Raw genomic sequence first — 24040 nt, forward strand, 5'->3', positions numbered from 1 at the left:
ACAAAACCCGTGGTCCTTCTAAATGAGGGAAAAGGGTCTAATAATTTTTGACTGGGTTTGGGGCAAAGGCAGCCTCTGTACTTAACATCCTGTGGAAGCTGCAGGCCATCACTGTCTCTTGGAAAAACACTCATGAGTCAGGAAAATAAACTGCAACCATTGAATCTTTACTTAACTATGCTTTTAAATTCAGTGAGAACATTTATTAACTGAATAGCAGACTAGTGTGGCTTTTAAAAATAGCCCTCAGGAGATGATTTCAGTGGAAACTATGTCATAGGCCAAAGTAGGGAACATGATGGCTTTCTCCTGTCTTCTTCCAGTCTCATTCTTTTTTCTGTTCTGTCCCTTGCACAGACCATTTAAAAGTTTGGAAAAGTTTAAGCAAAGACCAGCCCAACAACAGGCTAAGCTGGCTGCTCCTACTGCCAGTTACAGCAGTGACAAAACTCCGCTTGAGCGCGGCGCTGCCAGCTCAGCCTCAGACGCGTCAGTCAAGTCTGTCTTCAAATGAAGAAGGCTCCCGTGGGCGGGCTGCGCATGGCCGGGAGCGGGGGAGGAAGGAGGGTGGCAACTGCTGCTTTGCCCCAGCCCCAGCCCCAGCCCCAGCCCCCGAGGCGAGGCCAGGCCAGCCAAAGTGAGGCCTTCGCACAGCCCCTAGCCCAATGGGCCGCTGCGAGCTGCCGCCAGCCCAGTGCAAGTAGCTAGCGCGCCTAAAGCCCTGAGGCCAGCCCCGCAATGTGCGCGCCCCTTAGCCGGGGGAGGTGGCAGGGGCTCCGGGGCCAGGGAGCCGGCGCCGCCTGTGTAATAATGTACCCAGGGGACAGCAGCACCCACCCCGCAGCCTGAAGCGGGAAAGCGCCCTGGCCAGCAGCAAGCCCTGCAGCGGCTCAGCGTGGCCAGGCGGGGAACGTGGGAGGGGGCGGGCGCCGGCTGCGCTCCCCTCCCTGGCGGCGGAGGAGCAGTGCTGCAGGCGGCGGCCCGGGAAGCGCCATTGCTGTCTGTCCGAGCCCCGCTCCGCCTTCCTGCTTCTCCCGCGGCGGCGACTCCTCGCAGCGGCGCGGCACTTGCCTGGAGCGGGGCGCGAAGTTGTCTGGCGGGAGACGGCTCCAGGCTGCCGGGATGTTGGGGGTCGCGGCGGGAATGACCAACAGGTAGGAGCCCGTCAGCAGCGCCAGCCCACCCGGCCCCATTCATCCCTCCCGGGCCGGCTGCGCCGGGGGCTCTGCAGCTCCCGCTCCTTGCAGGGCGGCGCTCGGTCCCCGGCCTCCCGGGGATGGCGTGTGCGCTCCGGCCGCTGAGCGGGAGCCAGCCCTAAACTTCCCCGCAACCTCTCTGGGTGCGGCAGGGGGCAGAGACCCCGGATCTCCGGGAGGCGCTGCAGTGGCACCTCAAGTCCTGGGGATGCGCTTCCCAGCTCCGCGACTGGCAGCGGCCTGGCTGGGGGGTGTGCGCGTTTGTGGGGGTCGTTGGGAGGCGGGTAGCGATCTCCCAGCTGGGTCATGCGGGCAGGGGCCGCGCACCCCGGCGGAATGGTGCAGGGGAGGAAGTAACTGGTTCTGGGCGGACTGCGGAGACCTTGATTATTAGGCAGACCAGTGGGGTCACCACCCCGGTGGCTGCTTCTGGGGGCTTGTTAGTAAAGTGGGAATGACAAAGCGCCGGCTGTTGAACACTGGGGGCTGCTTCTGCACCCCTGTTCAGCTGGGCCCGGGTTAGAAGATTTTAGGCGGGGGTGGGACGTGACTCAGATCCCCAGATGAAGCGTGTGAGCGGCTCGGGGTGTTTCTTCTGCTGCAGGGTGTGATCTGCGGCTTGCAAAACCTGCAGGCTCTTACAGCCACACCCTGGCGTGGGGTACTTTTTTGTCAGTAGTCCCGCCCAGGCTCCCTCTCTGAGGTAACAGCACCTGCAGTTCTCATTCATGCTTTCACAGTGATCCGCTGCTCACCAGGAGCTAGCAGGAATTGCCTTCTAGCTTGTACTTGTAGAGTTTTCTAGGATTTTTTGTGTTGGGGCAGTGGGTATGGTAGTCCCCATTCTCCCCTCCTCCCCCCAGTCATACACCAAGGACTTGTCTCCATTGAAACTCCTATGTCTGCCCCAGGAATGCTTCACTAGCATAGAAATACTGGCATATTATATGGTAAAGCATGCTAGATGCAGCAGTAGCAGCAAAGTTGTGTTTTGTACCCATATACTAAACTAAAGCCACTCCGCACTAGTAGCGAAAGCACTGCATCTGCATTAGGGACTTGGGCCAGCCCAGCGATGTTGGTCAGGGATCTACACCCCCTGACAGGCGTAGCTGTGCCAGCAGAAGTCCATAGGGTGCACATAGCCTTACTCTGTTTGAGTTAGCATACCTCAAATGAGAGCAGCTATCCTGCGAAGCAGCACTGAAGCTGCACAGAGGGACTGGATTAGTAGCTGATGAGTTATGCTAACTCAAATTTCTAGTCTGTAGCTGCATCCCTATTACATTACTAGCTCAAGCATTGGCAGTACCAATGCTCCTGACAGGCCGATTATCTCAAGTTTAAAGGACAACTGAACTGAAGCTATACATTTTTGTGTGTAGACAGGAGCTGAGTTAGGCATAACGCTCAAATTGTACCTTGAGTTAACAGTGCAGTGAAACAAGCCGTTCCCTGTGGAAGAAGCTGAGGGTTTGGCCCTTGACATCCAGATGTCTAGCTCCCAGCCTCACACTCCTGAACAGCTTGACTTCTGCAAAATTAATCTTGCCTGGGACTCTCCTAGAGCAGCTGCTTCTGGAAATCACCATCAGGCTAGTTTAGATTAGTGATGGTGGGGAAATTTAGACTGCATGGGAATATTGGGTGGTTGGGAGGGAGGGTAAAGGTGAGTAAATGCACCAAGGTGGCTTTTCCCCAAGGTTGGTCACCTCCAATTCACTAATGACTAAATCCAGCATAACACTTCCAGCTGACTTGAAAGGACAGAATGAAGCCAAGAAGGTAGCATTTGGTGCTTTTGCACTCCCTGACCCACATGCGTGAGGGTCTTGTCCATTCTGCTCGTCTGGAGGAAGGGATAATAAGGCTGTATGTTTCATTTTATTTACAATTAAAGCTCTTAGAACAGGGATTTTGGTTTTGGTGTTATTTTTTAAGGCACTGTATTTTTTCCTCAAGTTCTTTCATGTATTTAAATGCTAACCCAGTCTAAACAGTTGGTGTAAGCAGAATAATGTTTTATGTAAACGTTTGAGTGATTCAGAAGTGTTTCTATCCTTTGTGTACATCTTCACAATTGTGACAAACTGCCTGTGACAACAGACACATGTAATGATGCACAGAGCAGAAATTGAGAGATCGTGGTTACTTCTTACTAAAATAAAACTCATAAATGTGTGAAAGGCAAACATAGAAGAACTGTTTATCATTTGAGCCCTGCAGTTAACATGTCACATTTTACATCTGTTTAAATACCTTTGTATGGTGAGCAGGGTGTCCACAGTGAGGTGAACTTAGAGACCATTCTACCAAAAAAAAGTGTGCTTTGTCATTTTAATTCCTTCTCCCTTTGCTTGAGCATTTAATTTTTAAATAGACTTTTTTTCTTCACCATGCAGCTTCTTTGTACTGTGGTATCTAGAATTGTAGTGAGGACCTAAAATAACTAGTGTAACAGCATAGATGTTCCTTGCTTCTGATATAAGGGATTTAATGTTATAACTAGGCTTGGCAAACTGGTCAATTGACCGCCTATTATTTGACATTAGACCTTGTCATATATTCTAGCAAGAATGCTCTGTTAGGCGATGGCCAACTTCTTTTATTGCATTATGGTCTTTCTGTCTTCGTGCTTTGCAGTTTTCTGAGTTAAAATAACTCAGTTATTTAACTTGTTCTTTATAATTAGGTACAAATATCTATCTAAGCCTTTCATAGCCCACAGATTCTTACTTTTTTTTGTTACTGTTGTTATTGTTCTAATAAATTAATGTTTTAAAATATTTGACCATTTTTGACATTTTATTTGATGCTATTTGACCAGTCAGTTGACCAGTGATTTTTGGACCATTCAAATGCTCAACCCTCCTTTATGACTTAATTCACACAAGAAACAGGAGCATGACTGTCAATGCGATATGTAACAGAAGACATTTATCTCTCCCCCAAGGAGCTTATAATTTTAATGAGAGAAGACAATAATTAAACAATCCCAGGTGGAGGTTCATATTATGGGACTATGATTTTCTGTGTCGATTTTGCAATTAGTGTAGAGCCATGCATTGGGTAAGAGTTAATGCGGAGGGGTATGAAAAACTAATAAAGAATAATAAACTGTTTCACTAATTACACAGCATTTTAAAGCTTCACCCACTGTAAATGTTTCTTGGAAGCATATGTTCCAAATTAAAGAATTTTGTAAGTCTTATGCTAATATGTCACAATCTTTCTGTGGCAGACAAAATTAACAAATACAGTATGTAGTCCCCAGTTTGTTGGAGACCTTGAATGCCAGCAATTTAATGGATACTGGAAATGTTTAAAACAACTAACTTGCAAACTATCAACCAACTAAATGCTATCCTATCTTTTTTTTTTTTTTTTTTTCCTTCTCCCAATCCCACTACTTGGTCCTCAGCTATTGATTATCCAACCTTGTCTCTAAGAAAACAAAGGCGTAATTTGACTCAGTTGTTTGACTTCACTAGTGTTAACTTTTATTTATGACAGACAAAAATAACATTTTAATTTAATGGGGTACAAGAGCATTCTAGCCAGTTATTGTTTCTGAAAGATGCCAGACTGACAGTACTTGAAACGGAGGTTCTCTCTTTGTCCACAAAATAGATACCAGTGCAGGCACAGCAATGCACACTGCCGTGTCCTGCTAATGTGCCTTAGCTCTGATGTGGAGGGACTGCCTCTTCAGGTCATAGAACAATTAAGTCCTTGGCATCTTTTCTGCTGAGACAGCCGCTAAATGCTGCTCTGACACGTTAATTGGGAGATGAACTGAGACAATCAGCTAGGTTGCCAAACACCCAGAGAGCAGTAATGAGTTTTGAGGCAAACTCAGCTTGGAGTCCGCACTTGCAGAAACTTGCTGAAATGAACTAGATAAAATGCTCCTATAGAAGTCCGCAATTCTTGGCAGCTCATAAGTCATCTGGGAGGAAGTTTCTGCAGTGCAAAACAAACCAAGTGTGTCCCTCTGGAATATATGGGTAGCTGATGCCGTACAAGAAGTGAATGGTATTGGGCAAAAAGGTGGTGTGGCCGGGGGATGTGCTGATCTAGTACATCCCCCATAGCAGCTTCTCCTAGCAGGACTCCTGTGGGGCACTGACTTCAACTCTAGCAGTTCTTCACTGGTAGAAATTGCCAGGCCTGCCCTTCTTTGGAGTGAATCCCTCCTGTGACTGAAGGAGAGAGTTTGAATCTGGCACTTAGGCCTTGTCTACACTGCCACTTTACAGTGCTTCAACTGTCTCAATCAGGGGGGTGGAAAACACCTTACACGCCAACCCCCCCAAGAGCTCTGCAAGTTTCAGTGCTTTAAAGTGGCAGCGTAGGCAGTGTACCAGTGGTGGGAGCTATTCCCCTCATGGAGGTGGTTTTTTTACAGTGCTGGGAGAACTCTCTCCCAGTGCTGATGCTGGGACTATGCAGCTATGTGGCGGCACTTTAACTTTGCTAGTGAAGACATAGCCATAGTCACTACTAACATGTTTTGACTATGAACCAGTAACCCAGAAGTGACTGATCACCTGAATTGTCCAGTCTCCTTGTTTATGGTTTTCTGCCCTTAAAAGTAGAATATTGAAAAGAAGAAACCATTATCTGCTATAGTACTATTTTGAGAGGATGTCTTTCTGGCATCAGTAATTGTGTGAGTGTTGTGGAGCTGCCATATATCATTTTCATAGATTGATATGTAATAATGATGTGAATATTGTAGGTGACCTGGTCAGTAAAGAAAAGTTGCTGTCTGTGGAGGGTTATCAGAATTTGATAGGGGGCAGTGAGAAGAACAAACAGGGAAGTGGCACAGTGAGTTCCCAGAAAAATAGTGTAGGTACACCTTTACCTCGATATAACGTGACCCGATATAACACAAATTTGGATATAACATGCTCGGGGGAGGAGGGGGGGGCTGTGCAGTTCATTGGATCAAAGCAAGTTCAATGTAACGCAGTTTCACCTATAACATGGTAAGGTTTTTGGCTCCTGAGGACAGCGTTATATTGAGGTAGAGGTGTATATGGTTGAAAAACAATGGAGCAGGCTTCAAAGACCCTGTCTCCTGTTGTAAACTGTCTTGCTAGAGTGGGAAGTTGCTAGATCAAAGGGTTATACACAGTTAAAAGTGTATTTATTCCTTGGGAAAGTGTGTGTGTGGGGAGGGAGTTTCCATAAGTTGCCAAGAGAGTGTCAGTGAATTCTGACAGGCTGACATTGAGGCTCCAACAAAGAGTATATAGGGAATTAGTCCTTCCAGGGTCTCCATGTGGAAGATGGTTAGACAACCTGCATGCATGCCTGCTTACCAGGTGTTTTATTGCTTTTAAGATCTATTTTCTCTCAAATGTTTTAAATAAATGATACTGTGCTTTAAGGAAGCTGTTTAGTCGCTGATTACCACTGACATTATCCTGGAGTGAACAGAATTGCAGGGTATGGACATAAGTCAGACTTGCTAAAGTAAATTGTGGTTGATACACAAGGGAGTGCAACCCAGGGCTCACTTTGAGAGTGGAAGACTCACAGGATTCTATGCCAAGAGACCATTGACTGCTCAAGGAGGGGTCAGAGGTGCTGTTTGCTTGGTAACTGCGACAATACTGTAGTGATTTTCATTCTAGGTTAATAGTGGACATTTCTTGCTTGTGGTCACGAATCAAAGTACAGTAGTGTTTTTGGGTTTTTTTAATGTACTTGTATTATAATCTGGATCAAAAGAACCTTGAATTTTATGTCTACACTTCAGGGGGAGAGCTAAGTCATGTGTCTGTAGAAAGAACTAGGTAACTGATTTTGTACAGATTTTTGACACAGGTGTTCTTAGGCTTATGTAAAATTAAAAATAGTCATCCTGGTGTACTGTTACTGGCAGAGTAGGAGTTTCTGCTGGGACTATTGCAGTAAATTGCAAGCTGGCATTTCACAACTGCTTAATGAAAATATGATTTTTCAGTCAATTTACCTTGTGCTTATAGTGCCCAGTTCAAAAAAGTTTCTCATAGTGATATTTACAGGCAAACATACAAGTAAAATATTGAGCAATGAAAATGGATCTATATCCAGAGAATTTTAGTAAGTTTGAAAAATCAGCCTAGATTCACTGCCTTTTTAACTTTTCTTCTGTATATTAGAGTGGATGATAAAGCTGCAGACGTCTGGGCTCTTATAGCATTAGTGACTATTGTGAATGCAGTGGTTAGGGCCTCTGTAAATCAGAAGCTGTATATAGTACTGGAATGAAATCATATTGTAACCCACAGATTCTTTTTTCTCAGAACTGGCTCCAAATGCTTAGTGCAGATAATCATTTAAAGACACACACTGTACTCTGCATAGCTTGCATGTTTAACAAATTTTTTTTTCAAGTTGTAGTAAGATATTTATGGCAAAGCACTTAAGGCAAGCTTTAGTGTTTTCTGTTGTGGTTTCATGCTGTGTGTGTCATTCTGGAAATTCTGATTCCTCTGCATTTTTGTTCTGTTCCAAATTATCATTTTTGGACGCCCCACCCACTGTAATGCTGCCTGTATTATTCTTTTTCCATACCAGGATATGTTAAATATTGTTAATATTGTCAAAGTTAAAAACAGGGCTTTTCTTAGTGGAGGAAGTGGTTCATCTTTAGGACCTGTCCACCATGACAAGTTCTGATGAAAGGCCAAATCAAAAAAGAAGGCTCTGATCTGTTATGTTTTGTTAAGAGCAGTAGTATATTACATACAAAATCTAGAGACTGAAGAATCCAGACAACTGACACTATATATGGCATATAACCTTTAAAATTCAAGGCATAAAACAAGCCTGAGATTAAGCAGCAACTTTTACTATGGAGATATTATTATCATTGTCTGTTTGTGGAGTTTCTTGTTTTCTCTGAAGCTCTTTCAGTGACCAGGCACCAGACTATGCGATTTATCATTGATCTGATCGGGTGTAGCATTTCTCATGTTCCTAGACTTCAGAGTGCAGGAAGGTAAACTACTAACTTCACTTTGTTTTAGAAGTTTCTGCCATTTTAAAATCAGAAATTTTTGCTGTCTGGCAATAACACTGAAAACCTGGGAGACACAGGGAGTTGCTTTCCAGTATTGCCGATACGAAAGCAATTATGAGTTTGGTTTAAAAATAACAGGATTAGTTTTTTAAATACACTTTGGAGTCTTTTTATTTGCCTCCTTGTTTTGGAGCATTTACAGTGTATTTGCGTCAAGTTTTCATGTCTTTTTTCACAGCCGTGTAGGCTAGTAACTTTCTTTTTAAACTGAAAGCTGAGATTCTCATGTAATCCATTTATTCCAGCAGCTGGGCAGGAAAAACACCAAATGTTGTAACACTTATCATGGCAAAACCACAAGAGTTGGCAATACCATTTCTCATTTGGAGTTCCTTCATGGATGTATTCTGCCATCAATACATGTGCATAACTCACATTGCCATTAATGTGTTTTCTGAATATAATCAGAAAAATAATCCTCCAGTTCAGTTCCACTGCTAGCCAAAGGTTTGAAACATCTTGAAAAGGCTGTGCAATTTTTAATTGGCTGTAAAAGACTCTCCATGAAGAGACTGTCCAGCTGGTCTTAGTTAACTCTGAAGCCTGTTACTCACCACAGTTAATTCATTTTTTTCATCTGCTGGAGAACATTGGGAGATAAATGATACCAGACAAATGATGATAGGCTGTGCAATGACAAAATGTTTTGAAACAAAAGGCTTGTCTGCACTGGCAATTTACAGCGCTGCAACTTTCTCGCTCAGGGGGTGAAAAAACACCCCCCTGAGTGCAACAAGTTTCAGTGCTGTAAAGCGCCAGTGTAGACAGTGCACCAGTGCTGGGAGCTATGCCCCTCATGGAGGTGGGTTTTTTTTTTAGAGCCTGTGCTACGACCAGGCAAGCATGTTAAAGGGCTGCTGCGACAATACTTTAGCATTGCCAGGGTAGACTAGCCCAAAGTGACCATCCTTTATGTAGTCTCAGAACAGAAATTTGGTGTGTCATTAATACATGTTGAAATGGTGTGTATTTGAGCATTATAGAAGTGCCTGATAACAGCTCCATCATTAGGGTTGTGTTCTAAAATGGGCTTCAATTGTGGCTTAAGTTCCTTTTTGTTTCTGGTAAAATGTTAGCTTTTGTGTTCTCTGAATTTTCAGTGTCGAATGTTTGGTTTCTCTTTATTAATTTTTAATAGGAAATCTTTGAATTTGGGTGCTGGCTGAAATTTGTCCGTGGAATTCCTACTTTTCATCGTTGACTGATATCTCTTAAATAAACACTGACTGTCTGTTTAAAAAAAAAACAACTAGGTAGGGAGGTGGGTCCTAAGTAGATCTGGTACAGTGGGCAGCTTGTGTTTTATTTAACTGATGAATTTAGGGTCATTTTAGCTTTTTTTTTTTNACCTAGGGAGGTGGTAGAATCTCTATCCTCAGAGGTTTTTAAGGTCAGGCTTGAGAAAGCCCTGGCTGGGATGATTTAGTTGGGGTTGGTCCTGCTTTGAGCAGCGGGTTGGACTAGGTGACCTTCTGAGGTCTCTTCCAACCCTAATCTTCTATGATTCTATAATTCTATGACTACCAACATCATATTCATATCCAGATCATGAACATGAGCTATGCACCTTCCAATACTATCTATTGAACTAGTGTGAATTGCAATCCTCCTCATGTAAACAATGGCACCTATAGGCCTATTTCAACATATGTACATTTACAAAGTACTTACAACCAAGAAGGCCTCATCTGCTATATTGACTGATTGACTGATGGATTAAAATGTAATATACAGATTTCAAAAGAGTGAAGCCAGATCTATTTTTTGAAAAAGGTATGTTCACAATTTCAGCAATTCCAGAAACAAATAAAATGAGCCCTTAATGATTGTGGTCTATTATAAATAACCTGCGTGAAAGTAGCTTTTAATATCTATTGAACTTTTTTTTTTTCAAATTAGCTTTAGACCTTCAAGAGGTTTCAAAAGAAGCTTAAAACAATAAAACAGTTTGATTAAATTTTGCTGGATGTTTGGTATAAAACTTCAGACATTAAAGGATACAAAACCAGCAACAAGTGCAAATAATTTAAATCAAATTACAGAACCCCTTGAAAATAACGAAATTAAAACCTTTTCTTCATATTGGTATTCATCTGCTCTTCATTGCTGTTTGCAGCAGCCATTTGTTTTTATCTTCTTCACTTTGAAGAACAAACTTTTGCCAAGATAAAAGCTTTTGATTTTAATCAGTAACTGAAATGTCATTCTATCAGGATGCAGATTCTAAAGGCCAATCAGGAAGGAAAACGCCATTGGTCTAAACCAGCATGACAAGCATGTAAATATATGGCCTTTGATTATAAAGTTCTGTGATACAACATCAGATATCAGACCACTTTATGCCCCATGATAATGATTCTCACTAGCACTCCCTCATGCCTTCTAATGCTCCAAGCAAAGAGATGTTCTAGAGTTATTGCAACACAAGCTCTTACAGCTTCACCTCTACAAATCTGATCTTTAGAATCTTTGCGGATGAACCAACTAAATGGATACTTGGTTTCTAATCCAGTGAGCTGTTCAAGAACAGGTTTTCCCCTTAATCAACTAGTTTGGCTGTGATTCATGAAAACCTCCCTAATAGGATGTAAGCAAGTGCATAGGTGCTGTCTTGAATAGAGATGGACTTCATTTAAGACCATGCTTAGCTGTTTTTCTTTCTTGAATCAGAGCCAGAATCGGGGGTAACTCCAATACAGTTAAACTGGTGTGAAATCAGAATGTGCCTACTCTATGTAAACATTTAGTATTATTAGTGTATTATTGTATTGATGTAGTTCAATTGGTGTGCATGTTGCTATACCCTGAAAAATAAGAAGAAATGGTCTCTGTGAAAAAAGTTCCCACCCACTGTTACTTATCTTTTCCCTCCCACTCTGCTATTCTCTCTCTCTCTCACTCGCTTCATCGCTATTCTCCTGCTCACTTTACATCACCTCTGTGCTTTTATTTTACTTGTACAGTGCCACAGGACCAACACCCCACATCTGCTGTGCCTCCTTTGAAATCACTGAGCACTTTGGGAAGCACTACTTTATAGTGGGTGGAGTTCCATGAGCTTTAGATGGGAGGGCCTGCTTGCCAACTACTCAAATGCACCTTTAAACAATGGGCCCGCCGAAGCCAGAAAATTGCAGAACACTGAGAAAATTGTTGAGTAGAATGTAAACTGTGGAATCCACCATTTCATTGCACCTGCAATTTTCTAATGGCAATGCTTATTACTGACAGCCTTTGAGTGAGGGGATGCTTTTAAGAGTGCGAGCTAAACCTGAGACCACCAGTTCTGTTAAACAGCATGTTTCACAAAGAAAAGGTTTATCCAAATCCTTTACCGTTAGCGTTCAAAAAGTTAACTCCGATTCTAAAAGAAAACTTTCAGTCACAACACCTAAACTAGGATCAGAAAAAGTCAGCAGCTCTGCTCGGATTGGGATGAGCAGCACAGCAGTTAGGTGGAAAGAAATATCCCTATTTGGGACAATATGAGAGTTAACTGTTGTGCAAGTTATTCTGATTTTCTTCACACTACACATAAGCAAACCAACATTGCACCCCTGATTGCAGGCAATTCTTCATTTCAAACAATGCAGCAGAGTTAAAAAATATCAGGATGATTTGACTGCCTATTTTAATAAAATCTTTAAGAGATTTTTTCCTGTGCGCTGCTGTTGCTGCTTCTTCATTAAAAGAAGAGGAAAGCTGATTGAGATTGTCCAATGCTTAGCATTCATGAGGAACCTGCATAAACAAATCATTTGCTGGACAAAAAACCAGACTGTCTCTACTCACCATTCCTTAAGTTTGGTGAAATATCCAATCAGTCTCAGTGAGGGGGAGGGGTTCAGGAAGAAGAATTAAAAAAAACAAAACAAAACACAGCATACATATTCCCATAATGAAGGGTCTAAAAATGCCCTACTCATTGATGCAAAATTACCGTTATTGTTTATCCGCCTTCTACTTGATACAGCTTTATACAAAACGCACCACGAAAAATACAACCGAACAACCAACACATTAGTTAAGAGACCTTCCATTTTACTTTGACAGTTCACGATAATGGAATTTAATTGTGGAAAAAGCTGAATAATTTTAGCTGAATGTCATTTGGTTCATTCAAACTGGGAATCAGGGACATTTTTAACAAAGGTTTTCAAACTTCTTTTGAAATCAGGAAGCTGCTGTGCACAGATAAGGGGTGAGGTTTGAGGATTCTCTATCAGAAATTTCAAGCTTTTTTCCATCTGCTTTTTCACATTAACTGGTAATTATCCAGAAAGGCACATAATAGTGCAGAAATGACAGAAGCTGACAAAGGTTTTCCTAAGATATGTAAATTGTCAGTGATAGGCAAGGTGCAACAGAAAGGCTTTCTACAGCACAATTATTTATGCCAGTTTCATTTGCTTTTAGGTAGCAATGATGGCATGCTACACGGCAGCTTCTTATCATGTGCACTGCACATTAGCTTCAGTACCAGGCACTAAGAAAATTTGGCAAAAAATGTAGCTTTAAGGTTGGTGGCCTCCTCTGACTTGGGTTTTTTTATTTCTAAGATCCCTCATTTATTTTTAAGAATTCGCAACTTAATTTCTCATACTGCAATAAATAAATAAATAACTTTATATTGAAAACTCTGTCACATATTTATTAGATTTTGCATATGAATATACATTCCTGATAGATGGATTATTTTAGATATGATGGTTTTAAAGGAGCACTCAGCTGTTTGTGCATGATCTTCATTAGCCATTTTCACTGACTGCATATTTTCTGCAAAAAGGAGGGTCCCTGAGAGATGCTAGGATGACAAACTATCTACTCCAGTTGAAGAGCAAAGCCACCATTGTAAAATTCTCATCTGCTCTTCTGTATTCTGTTTGTTAAACACATGATGGAACACTTGGGATGAGCTGCTATTCTATCTCCTCTTAAAAATTTAACACACTTCAGGCCAGGTTCTGATACCCTTTCCTCATGTTTAGAAGCACCTTTCTCCACAAATATTCTCATTGGTACTCTTTGGTGCAATATAATCAGAATCTAACCCTCAGTAAGTATGCTAACAATATAAGGCGGTGTATAGCTCTCGAGCGGTACTTTGTACATGGGTTACGTAATGCCTCATCTGCCTGTATCAAGCTGAGTAGAGGGGGAGAGCATGAAGGCTGGACAAACACTTTGTCCCACTCCCTGCCACCCGCTTTTAACATGAAGTTTTGAGTTTGTTGGGTTCTTTTGTAATTCATTTATTTATCTGAGTAAAACACAGCAGACAGGCAACATCCTTTCTCTGGTGACCTACAACTAAGGCCTTGCTTTAGGTGGAAAACATATAAATCACATAGCCATTGGGCAATGGTGTGCATGGAGAAATATTCCTTCCTGATCCCTGCAGCAATCAGCTCATACCCAGAAGCATGAGATTTAATTGCCTTTTACTGAGCATTTATTTACAAATATTATTAGAGTTCATAATGTGTGTGACAGATGAGGAGCTATTATGTATTTATCTATGAATACCGGTGTATAATCATAGAATCATCGAATCATAGGACTGGAAGGGACCTTGAGAGATCATCTAGTCCAATCCCCTGCATGCATGGCAGGACTAAATATTTTCTAGACCAGGGATCAGCAACCTTTGGCACGTGGCCTGCCAGGGTAAGCACCCTGGTGGGCTAGGCTGGTTTGTTTACCTGCAGTGCTTACCCTGGCGGGCCGCATGCCAAAGGTTGCCGATCCCTGATCTAGGCCATCCTTGACAGGTGTTTGTCTAACCTGCTCTTAAAAAATGGTATGAATATTGTAAGTGTCCTGGTCAGCAACGTAAATTTACCATAAAATTATGGTGGGTTATTAATATTTCCCATATGACTGTGTTGATCTAACTTAGCAGGGGGCTGTGGGAAGAGTTAACAGGAAAGCAACACAACAGGATGCCCAGCACACAGTTGAAAGACACTAGGGCTGGCTGTTAGCTTAAAGAATCCTGCCTCCTTTCACTAAAATGAGGAGGCTGGGGATCAAAAGAACACTAAAGAGTTAGATCATCTCAGGAGAGGAAGAGAGGTCAGTTGTCCTGGGCTGTCAGAAGGACTGGCTGACAGAGAGAGAGGGGCGGGGAGAGAATTACAAGACAATGGCATACTTCCAGGCCCAGGTCATAGTGACACAGCTGTTCAGCCAGTGCTGGGAAGGAAGAGATCAAAAGAACACTAAAGAGTTAACTCATCTCAGGAGAGGAAGAGAGGTCAGTTGTCCTGGGCTGTCAGAAGGACTGGCTGACAGAGAGAGAGGGGCTCTGTGGAGGATGGCGTATGTATGAACTGCTGTCTTTATAAGGTCTGTTTTTCTCTGAAATCCTGTTCTAAATTAATTATACTTTGCTTTAAGAAGACCGTGTGGCTACTGGATACTGCTGTCCTTGCCCCTAGAGAGAACAGAACTGCAAGCACTGAAGATAACTCAGTTCTGCTGAGGTTGTCATGGTTGATACACAGGGGACTGCAGTCCAAGGCCTTGTCTGAGAGTGAGAGAATTGCCTGATTCTACCAGGAGGCAGATGACAGCTTGAGGTCTGAGACCTGAGCGGGGTGCACTTGAAGAAACCAGGAGGGATCAGGGTACAGTTCACCAGTAACTGTCACAGTTAGTAGTATTGGGTGGAGCCCATGAGCTGGGGGTGAAGACGGAACAAAGTGTGCAGAGGTGAAGAGCTGAGTTGGAATACTTTTTGCCAGAGGCAGGAAGAAATTTGTTGTAGAAGAAATGGTGGAGATGAAGGTGTCACAGTTCAGGACAACTGTACCTGTATTCTCCCTCTGTGGTCCAGCCAGGGCACCCACTCTAGGCTTCAGCTTCCTGGGCTGTCACCTCTCTTGAGTGGAGACCCACGTCTCATTCCCTTCTGAATGGGGTCTTTCCAGGCTGCACAGTCCTCTGACTATACTGTGAGATCCACGTAAGAAACTCTGCCTGAGCAGGCCTGCTTACTTTCTTTTCACAGGCTAATAATAATTGCCCACAGTCACAAGGTACCATACTGCAGTTCCTATGCAAACCTGGTTTATTCTTAAGATAAAAGCATTACAGAGAAAACATAGTAAAAATAGTAAAAGAACCTACTCCCATGCTAATAAGCTTAGTAGTCATCACCTCATCCCTAATGCAGGCTCTGGCAGGAGCAGTCCTTCAAAATCCCACCCAAAGGGTTTCTTTGTGGTTTCAGGTTCCTCACAGCTTCAGCTTAGAACAAGCATCCAAAACCTAAGTCAGGAAGTTTAACTTGCTGCTACTCACACCTTCTTGTCAAGTGTTGGAAATGGCTGGGGTCCACCTTGGTTGCATTGGCTTCTAGCACTACAAAAGTAATTTTCCCTCTCGTGATATTCACCTCTTCTTGTCAACTGTTGAGAATAGGCCACTTCCGCCTTAATTGAATTGACCTCATTAGCACTGGCCCCAACTTGGTAAGGCAACTCCCATCTTTTCAATGTGCTGTAATGTTTATACTGCTTTCTGTATTTTTCACTCCATGCATCTGATGAAGTGGGTTTTAGCCCACGAAAGCTTATGCCCAGATAAATTAGTTAGTCTCTAAGGTGCCACAAGGACTCCTCGTTTTTGTTAATTCAGTAAAGTGTCTCTTAATTCCATAAAGTTTGTCAGGGGTTTTGCAGGCTATTGTCAGTCTGTCACAGAAGGTTTGTGAGAATGAGAGCAAACAAGGCTTCAGTGCCAGTATGATAAGAGGACAGAGGGTGCTTTAGTTCACCCGAGGAAAATTGTTCTGAGGAACATGTGGAAGGGGAAATAGCCTTTGTAGAAGCTTGAGGACAGATTCAGGAAGCAAATGCTGCAAGCAGCAGGAAAGAAACTCTGGGTAATGGTGCAGGGCAATGGTGCAGATTGACAGATAATCAAACGGGGACACTGGTAGACAGAAAAACAGTGGTGCAAAATAGGGATGTAAATAGCGTTTTAAAAAAGTAACCATTTAAACTATTAAAATTGTATCGGTTAAACATTTCACTGTTAACAAGTTTACAACATAGGCATGAGAACTAGGGGTGCAGGGGGTGCTGCAGCACCCCCACATTTTACCAGGTCCCAGCTGCCAGCCTTGCACCTGGGGTTCCGGCTGCCAGCCCTGTGTAAAACATGGAGGTGTTGCAGCAACTCTTGCACCCCTAGTTCCCATGCCTATGACATCAGTTCCATAGCAATGGTCCTGACTCCTAACAATATGGAACCTAGTTCCACATACACTATGAAATAGAATACCTGTGGTGTTTTTAAGGTGCACATTAGGCATTAAAATGTTAACTGAATATATTCTGATAAGACTGATGCTTATTGGTTAACTGGTTAACACTTTACATCCCCAGTGCAAAATGGAACAGTATTGTTAATTGACAGATAGTAATAGCAGATGGGAGAGTGGAGGTATTGTTGTTGCTGGGGGTGAAGATGTAGTGGAATTCAGCTGCCATATGTGTGTGCATTTCAAGGCATCGTGGGTGTGGGGATTGCTGTGATAAGCTAATGGACAGACTTTGGGCACCGGTGAGCTGAGTGAGATGGACTCATTATTATGCATACTGTAAGGAAAGGGTTGCCTTTTTGCAGGTTCAGAACTGATTGAGCAAAGCAGCCACTGCTTACAAAATCCTATAATTGTGGTAAATATCCTGTTGCAGGAGAACATTTTATAAATAGTGCATGCATGCAAGGCACGAAACCTGACAGATTAAAGCTATATGTTTCTTAATTTTTTTTTTTTAGAGGAAGTATGTGGAATAAGCATGTTGTTTTTGGTGGGAGAGAGGTCTTATGACATCTGAAAAGATGCAGGTTACAACAAGAGCAGAATTGTACACAAGTGTGCTTTTGTGCTGTGGTGAATTTGCAGTGAGAATACCTACACACAAAGCATTTTTGTAAGTCTAGAGATTTGTTTGTATATTGCTTGCTTTTTTTTAAATATATGTTTGAATTCGATCTTTCTCCATCCCATTCCAGTTTCTCCTTCTGCCTGGTCTTGCAGGGAAGTTATTCCTTTGTGGATTTCATCACTCTTGTCATAGAACTAATTTTAACAAATTCAGCCTTATGACTTTGTTGCAGGATCCAAGGGAAGGAGAGCCTCATTTGTCATCATCATAAATGGCTAATAATTAGAAGGGGCACAGAAATAGATAAATGTATGTTTAAATACATGTTAGTTTATGTATCTTCATTCAGTGGCTTCACATTTTTACATTACATTGAGGAATCAAATGCTGTTCATATTAGCATATTGTTTATTTTTGTGGCATTGTGTATGGTGCATTACTGATGGTGAGATCACGGTGCAAGTTAAACCACATATGGAAAAACTGGGTGGTGGGTTACTACATTCTATGAAAATACATTTGTGTTGTCTCTCTTGCTCTTGTGAAATGCTAAACTTCAGAGACATTGTAGACAGTATTGTAGCAAAGGATATTGTAAAGCGGTTTGTAATAGACCTCATGGGAGCTGGAGTAATCTGCCAAGTGAATATATTTATGATGAGTTCCTGTGCTACTTTTAAATATTCCAGAGAGTATGTAGAGCTGTGAAAACATTCCTGAAAACGTGATTGAACTCCGACTTAAACTCCCTATACTTGGAAATATACAATTGTTTTTTTTATTTGCTATTACAAGATACAGCCATATTAAAGTGGAAGTTAAAAGTGGATTGGCTGGGATAATGTCAAAGCTGCCATTCAAAAACCTTAGTTACTGCATTCACATTTTTTTCCTTTTTGTTAGCCCACTTCATGAAATGGGCGCATTCTTTTGTCTTACCTTATTTTAGTCAGATATTTATATATGATGAAACATCTGGAGAGGTTTGTTTCAGAGGGTTGTTTGCTTTGTAATTGGATGTTTGAGCTCTGAGTGTTTGCATATTGTAAGATATTTGCAAATCTCCCTATGTCTCTGTGGCTATTGGGAGATGTGTACTGCATTTCAAAAACTGTAGCAGTTCATCATCTTTGTTTTCCTAAAGTATAAGTATTGTGACAAATACATTAGCTGAAAAAAGGTTAACTCAGGTCAACTAGGGACACCTGAGTCCAATTAAGGGCTGCCTGTGACCTTTAAAAACCTCTCTTCTGGTGAGATGGAGAGAGGGAGAGCTAAGCTATAGCAGGGTGAAAAGCTGTTCCCCTTAGGGGAAGCGACAAACTAACTGCCTGTTTGGGGAAGGACTGGCACTCTAGAGCCCACATAACAAAGCAGAACCCCAGAGAGAGGGCAGGGAAGAGTTTTCCCTTCTTGTGTGATGATCTTGGTTCAACACTGCTTGGGCCCGCCCAGAGGACCACTGTCAAGGCTAATGTCCTACTCTGACACTTTGATTCTAAAAATTAATACTGGCCACTCCAGGCTGGTATTAAACTCCTAAGGTTACAGCTTCTCTCTGACCTTGGATAGGTAGATGCTCCTACCACCCAAGTGCAAAAAACCCTTTTTGGGACCTATGAAGGCACACTTGGAATTCCTTCCTGGGGGGTACCCTCAAGCCCTTTCACCCCCTCTCTGGGGAACAGCTGAGAAAGAAAACAAAGGAAATCAGCTGTTGCCATCAGCCAATTAAACAACGTATGCACAAATCTCTTAAGACACAAAAATTCAATCCTGTTCTTAAAAAAGGTAAATTTTATTAAAAACAAAACGAAAGGAAATACATCTGGAACTTAGGCTTTTTTTCAGATTAAAAAAAAATTACAAAATTAAGAAGCAAAATAGCTCTCTTGAGGTTCAGCTTAAAGGTTTCAAGCAAAACAAAAGCTCCTAGGGTTAGCACAGAGGAGTCCACAAGCCATAAAGAAATAAGAGATAAACCTAATCACGTCTTGCTAGACATTTCGTGATCTACTTACATGTCTGGGGGTTTCAAATGAGTAGTTTCTAGGTATGATCTGATGATTTTCATACCTGGCCCACAGCTTTTTACAGCATAGCTCTAGCCCTGTTTCTGCTCTGTCCCCTCTCTCCAGAGAACAGACAGACAGACAAAGGGAAAGTTTTTTTTTCTCAATTTAAAAAAGTTCTAACCCTCCCATTGGCTCTTTGAGTTAGTTGCCCACTCCCTTCTTTTTACCTATAGGCTTTTTTAACCCTTTACAGACAAAGGAAGTAGAGAACAGCTACTAACAGATTTTGTAGCTAGCTGGCTGGCTGGATGTCCATAAAAGGGAGCTTCTCCCCCCCCACCCCCTGCTTTCATTTATCAACCCACCTTGTAAAATACTGAAAAATAAGACTTGAATGAGGAATAAAAACTCTCTGGAGTGGGACTGCTTTATTCCAGGACCACCCCCACTCTAGAGGGGGAATGCTGAGCCCAGTGAGGCGGAGGAAGTGCTTTTCCACAGTATAATTCATATCATGGATTTTAAAAAACCTTTTAAAAGTAGACTTCTGGTAATTCAAATTTTGCTGAAACTGTAGTGTATCCAAGCTGTTTGTGGGCAGTTCCCTTGAATTAAACAGTAGTCAAGGTCAAAGTCTGTGTTTGTTCAGGATAGGAATAATTTAAAAAGGGGGGGAAGAGAGTGTTTCTGGTGACTCCTTCCTCACCTTAAAAAGAAAAGAAACAAAAAACATTAAAATAATTGCACTTTTGTTAGTCAGCTAATTAGCCTGGCCCTCAGTTAGTGGGTTGGTGTGTGTGTTGTTTTGTTTTGTTTTGTTTTGTTTTAAAATGAGGGTCAAGGATATAGCAATACTTCAAACTGTGCAGAGACAGTCCTCTGTCTTTGTACTAGGATGATGTTGGGATCATGAGACCTAGACTTAAAATAAAATAAAATAAGTCTTTTGTGTTCCTCTGTTGAGCTTAACTCTTCTTATTTTTAAGCAGAAAAATTCCTGCTCATATGCATTCAGTGGTTATTCAGTATAGATCCATTGAAAACTGTGTGGGATCAGCAAATGAGGAAACTGCTACTGATGAGAGAGGGAAATAATCATTGGAAATGGCTGATGAATAAAACAGGAAAAGTCTTCAAAGGATTCTTTGAACCCTTTGGCTATATAACTATAACCATTGCTGCTGAGGAGGAGATGATTTCTGAGGGAGCAATCTGGACTGCTTTGATAGATGTATTGCCGTCTGGGTATTTATATGGTCCTCACTGCTGCATTATGTGAACACCTCATAGTTTATAATCTGTGAGATAGGGAAGTACTTCTATCTTCACTTTATAGATGGGTTACTGGGGCATGGAGAGATGAAGATAGTTTCGTAGGTATCGCTCAAAGATTCTTTGGTGTTGCTTTGATCAGCATTGCAACACCTAATCCTTAGGTGCCTTGCTGCGTAGAGGAATCCTCAGCCCTGAGCTAGGTGCCTAGGCCCCTTAGACAATGCATAGGGAGAGTTAGGTGCCTCAGAAAGGGGTCCTTATATGCCAGGAAGCTGAGATGGGAGCTGCCTAAGCAAGCCAGGAGTGACATGCTGAGGAGAGGGATAGGGTGAGGGATTGGGAGAGGGGAGGGGGGTAGGAGTCTAAGTGGCTGTCCTGGTGTGCCTAGCTGATGGGCCAGAGATAGGCACCTCCTTCCACTTGGAATTCTCAGCTGCAAAATCCTCTCGTGGATTTAGGCACCTAAGCCCAGTCAGCCATTTAGGTAGTCCGTGACCTAGCAGCCAAAATACTCTCTCTCTCCTCCACGCCCTTGATACCTCTCTCACATCGGCACTACGTTTTTCTGTGTGGATGTTGTGTTGCCCCCACCCATTAATGTCCTGCATCCCACCCCCCTGCTGCAGGGCCTGACAGGTATCGGGTGTTGGTCATGCTGAGAGCACACCTACAGAATTGGGCCCCATAGGAGCCAACTTTTCCTGGCGGCAGTGGGTGCTCGACCCCTCTCTGCCTCCAGCCGTGCCATGACTCTGCCCCTCCCTCCCCTGTCCTGCCCCCATTCCAACCCCTTCCCCAAATCCCTGCCCCGGTCCTGCCTCTTCCCCGCCTCCTCCCCTGAGCATGCCACGTTCCCGCTCCTCCCCCCTCCCTCCCAGAGCTTGTTACGCCGTGAAACAGCTGTTTTGTGGTGGCAAGTGCTGGGAGGAGAAGCAGGGATGTGGCGTGCTCAGGGGAGGAGGCAGAGGTGAGGTGGGATGGGGCAGGGAGGGGAGCTTGGCTCACCCACCAATTTTTCCCTGTGGGTGCTCCAGCCCTGGAGCACCCACGGAGTCAGTGCTTATGTTGGCCCCTACTGTGAGAATCCTGCTTCGGGGGCTCCAGGGCTTCAGTTAGAGCTAGGGCTCTGAGCTGCTTATGAGCTGGGGACTTAAGCGGCTTTGCGAGTACCAACCAGTGGAAACTTGGACGCTAAAGGATAGGTGGCAGCTTGAATGGCAGTTCTGAAAATGTCAGTGGCACCTAAATGGTGGCCTTGGGTGCCTAAAGAGGCCGGTAGGCACCTCAGTACTGCAGAGGACCTGAACCTAACACATCAGAATCTGACATCAGAAAAGGGCAGACAAGTAAAAGTGACAAGTTTTTAAAGTGCTTGTACGCAAATGCTAGAAGTCTAAATAATAAGATGGATGAACTAGAATACCTCATGTTAAAGGAGGCTATTGATGTAATAGGCATCACAGAAACCTGGTGGAGTGGGGACAGTCAGTGGGGCACAATGATTCTGGGGTACAAAATATATTGGAAGGACAGAACAGGTCGTGCGGGAGGTGGGAGTGGCACTATATGTGAAAGAAAATGTAGAATCAAATGAAGTAAAAATCTTAAGTGAATCCACATGTTCCATAGAATCTCTATGGATAGTAATTCCATGCTCTGATAAGAATATAACAGTAGGGATCTATTATTGACTACCTGACCAGGACAGTGATTGTGATGATGAAATGCTAAGGGAGATTAGAGAAGCTATCAAAGTAAAGAACTCCAATAATAGTGGGGGATTTCAATTATCTCCATATTGACTGGGTATATGTCACATCAGTATGAAATGCAGAGACAAAATATCTTGATACTTCAAATGATTGATTCTTGGAGCAGCTGGTACAGGAACCCACAAGGGTAGAGGCACCTCTGAATTTAGTCCTGAGTGGAGCGCAGGATCTGGTCCAAGAGGTAACTATAACAGGACTGCTTGTAAATAGTGACCATAATATAACAACATTTAACATCCCTGTGGTGGGAAGAACACCTCAACAGCCCAACACTGTGGCATTTAATTTCAGAAAGGGAAACTATGCAAAAATGAGGAGGTTAGTTAAACAGAAGTTAAAAGATACAGTGACTAGAGTGAAATCCCTGCAAGCTGCATGGACACTTTTTTCAGACACATCATAATAAAGGCCTAACTTAAATGTATACCCCAAATTAAAAAACACACTAAAAGAACTAAAAAAGCTTTGGGTGGTGGGGCTCGACTTTGGCCCTGGACCCTAGCAAGTCTAAGCCAGTCCTGGTAACCCCATTAAAATGGGGTTCTGACCCACTTTGGGGTCCCGACCCACAGTTTGAGGACCACTGTAAATTACGCTTCTGATGTGGAATCTATTAGCCATGAAATACTTGGATTGTATTCTAGCTTTCTGATAAGTTTCTTTAATCTTTTAGTCAGCAGGTTATAGCAGTCTTGAAGAGAGTTGCATATTCATGTGGTTATATTCTACAGTTCTTGAAGTACTGGCTGTAATTTACAAAACTAAGCACTTCCTTTTTGAAAAATCTAGTACTATACTATGTCTTGTTGTTTGTTCACATCCTTATTTGCCATGTGCAAAAGTAGGAACAGCTTCTGTAATTACTGCAAAGAGTGGTTGGTTGTTTTAAAATAGCCCTAAAGCACTGTGAGGAGCGTTATTGTAAGTCTATAAGAAATGATAGGACAAGAAGCAATGGGGTTAAACTGCAGCAAGGGAGTTTTAGGTTGGACATTAGGAAAAAGTTCCTAACTGTCAGGGTGGTTAAACGCTGGAATAAATTGCCTAGGGAGGTTGTGGAATCTCCATCTCTGGAGATATTTAAGAGTAGGTTAGATAAATGTCTATCAGTGATGGTCTAGACAGTATTTGGTCCTGCCAGCAGGGCAGGGGACTGGATTCGATGACCTCTCGAGGTCCCTTCCAGTCCTAGAGAGAGTCTATGAGAGTCTATAATGCTGTGAATGATTTCCAGTTAGCAGATATTTAGTCTAAACTGCTCAATTTAATAAAAAAGTGAAATGTACTGAATCAAATTTACCTCAGGGTAACCTCACTGAAGTCAGCCAAATGAAATCAAGGATGGATCTTGCCTGCAGTGTTTCTCTTTGCTCTTCTTAAGAGTCCAACTTCCATTAAATCACCAACTAGATTCCACCATTTTACTCCCTGGGTCCAGGCAGAAAGTTTTACATTTGGAGTCAGGATGCCAAGTTTCAGAATTAGTTAGATCTCCCACGTTGTAGCAGAAATGTTGGCTCGTCGGTGTAATAGCATTTAGTTGTAGTACACAGTGCTGGAGAATATATAGTGAATGCATTTGCAATTAGACAACAAAAATGAACTGTAAAATACTTTTAATGGCTAACACATGGGGCCTACACAAAGTTCAGAGTTTACAATTTTAATGTAAAACAAATGAAAAAAGGCATACGTTGAGTATTGCCAAGTCAGAAAATGAAGCGTTAACTCCACTAATACAGTCTTTGTGCCTAAGTAAGCAGCTCGAGCACATGATCTGGGAGTTTAGGAACTTCTGTATCAT

General features: G+C 42.7%; 1 protein-coding gene across 1 annotated transcript in view; it reads left to right on the forward strand.

Moving 5' to 3' along the window:
• The first annotated feature begins 996 nt into the window (after positions 1–996).
• Positions 997–24040, forward strand: part of LIMS1 (LIM zinc finger domain containing 1) — a 163901-nt gene continuing 140857 nt past the window's right edge. Inside the window, exon 1 of the mRNA XM_032771919.2 lies at positions 997–1154. Coding sequence (XP_032627810.1) covers positions 1123–1154 — 32 coding nt within the window. The 5' untranslated portion in view covers positions 997–1122. The remainder of the gene's footprint in view (positions 1155–24040) is intronic.

Source organism: Chelonoidis abingdonii, chromosome 1, assembly GCF_003597395.2.
Source record: "Chelonoidis abingdonii isolate Lonesome George chromosome 1, CheloAbing_2.0, whole genome shotgun sequence".
In the NCBI taxonomy this organism is placed as follows: domain Eukaryota; kingdom Metazoa; phylum Chordata; order Testudines; family Testudinidae; genus Chelonoidis; species Chelonoidis abingdonii.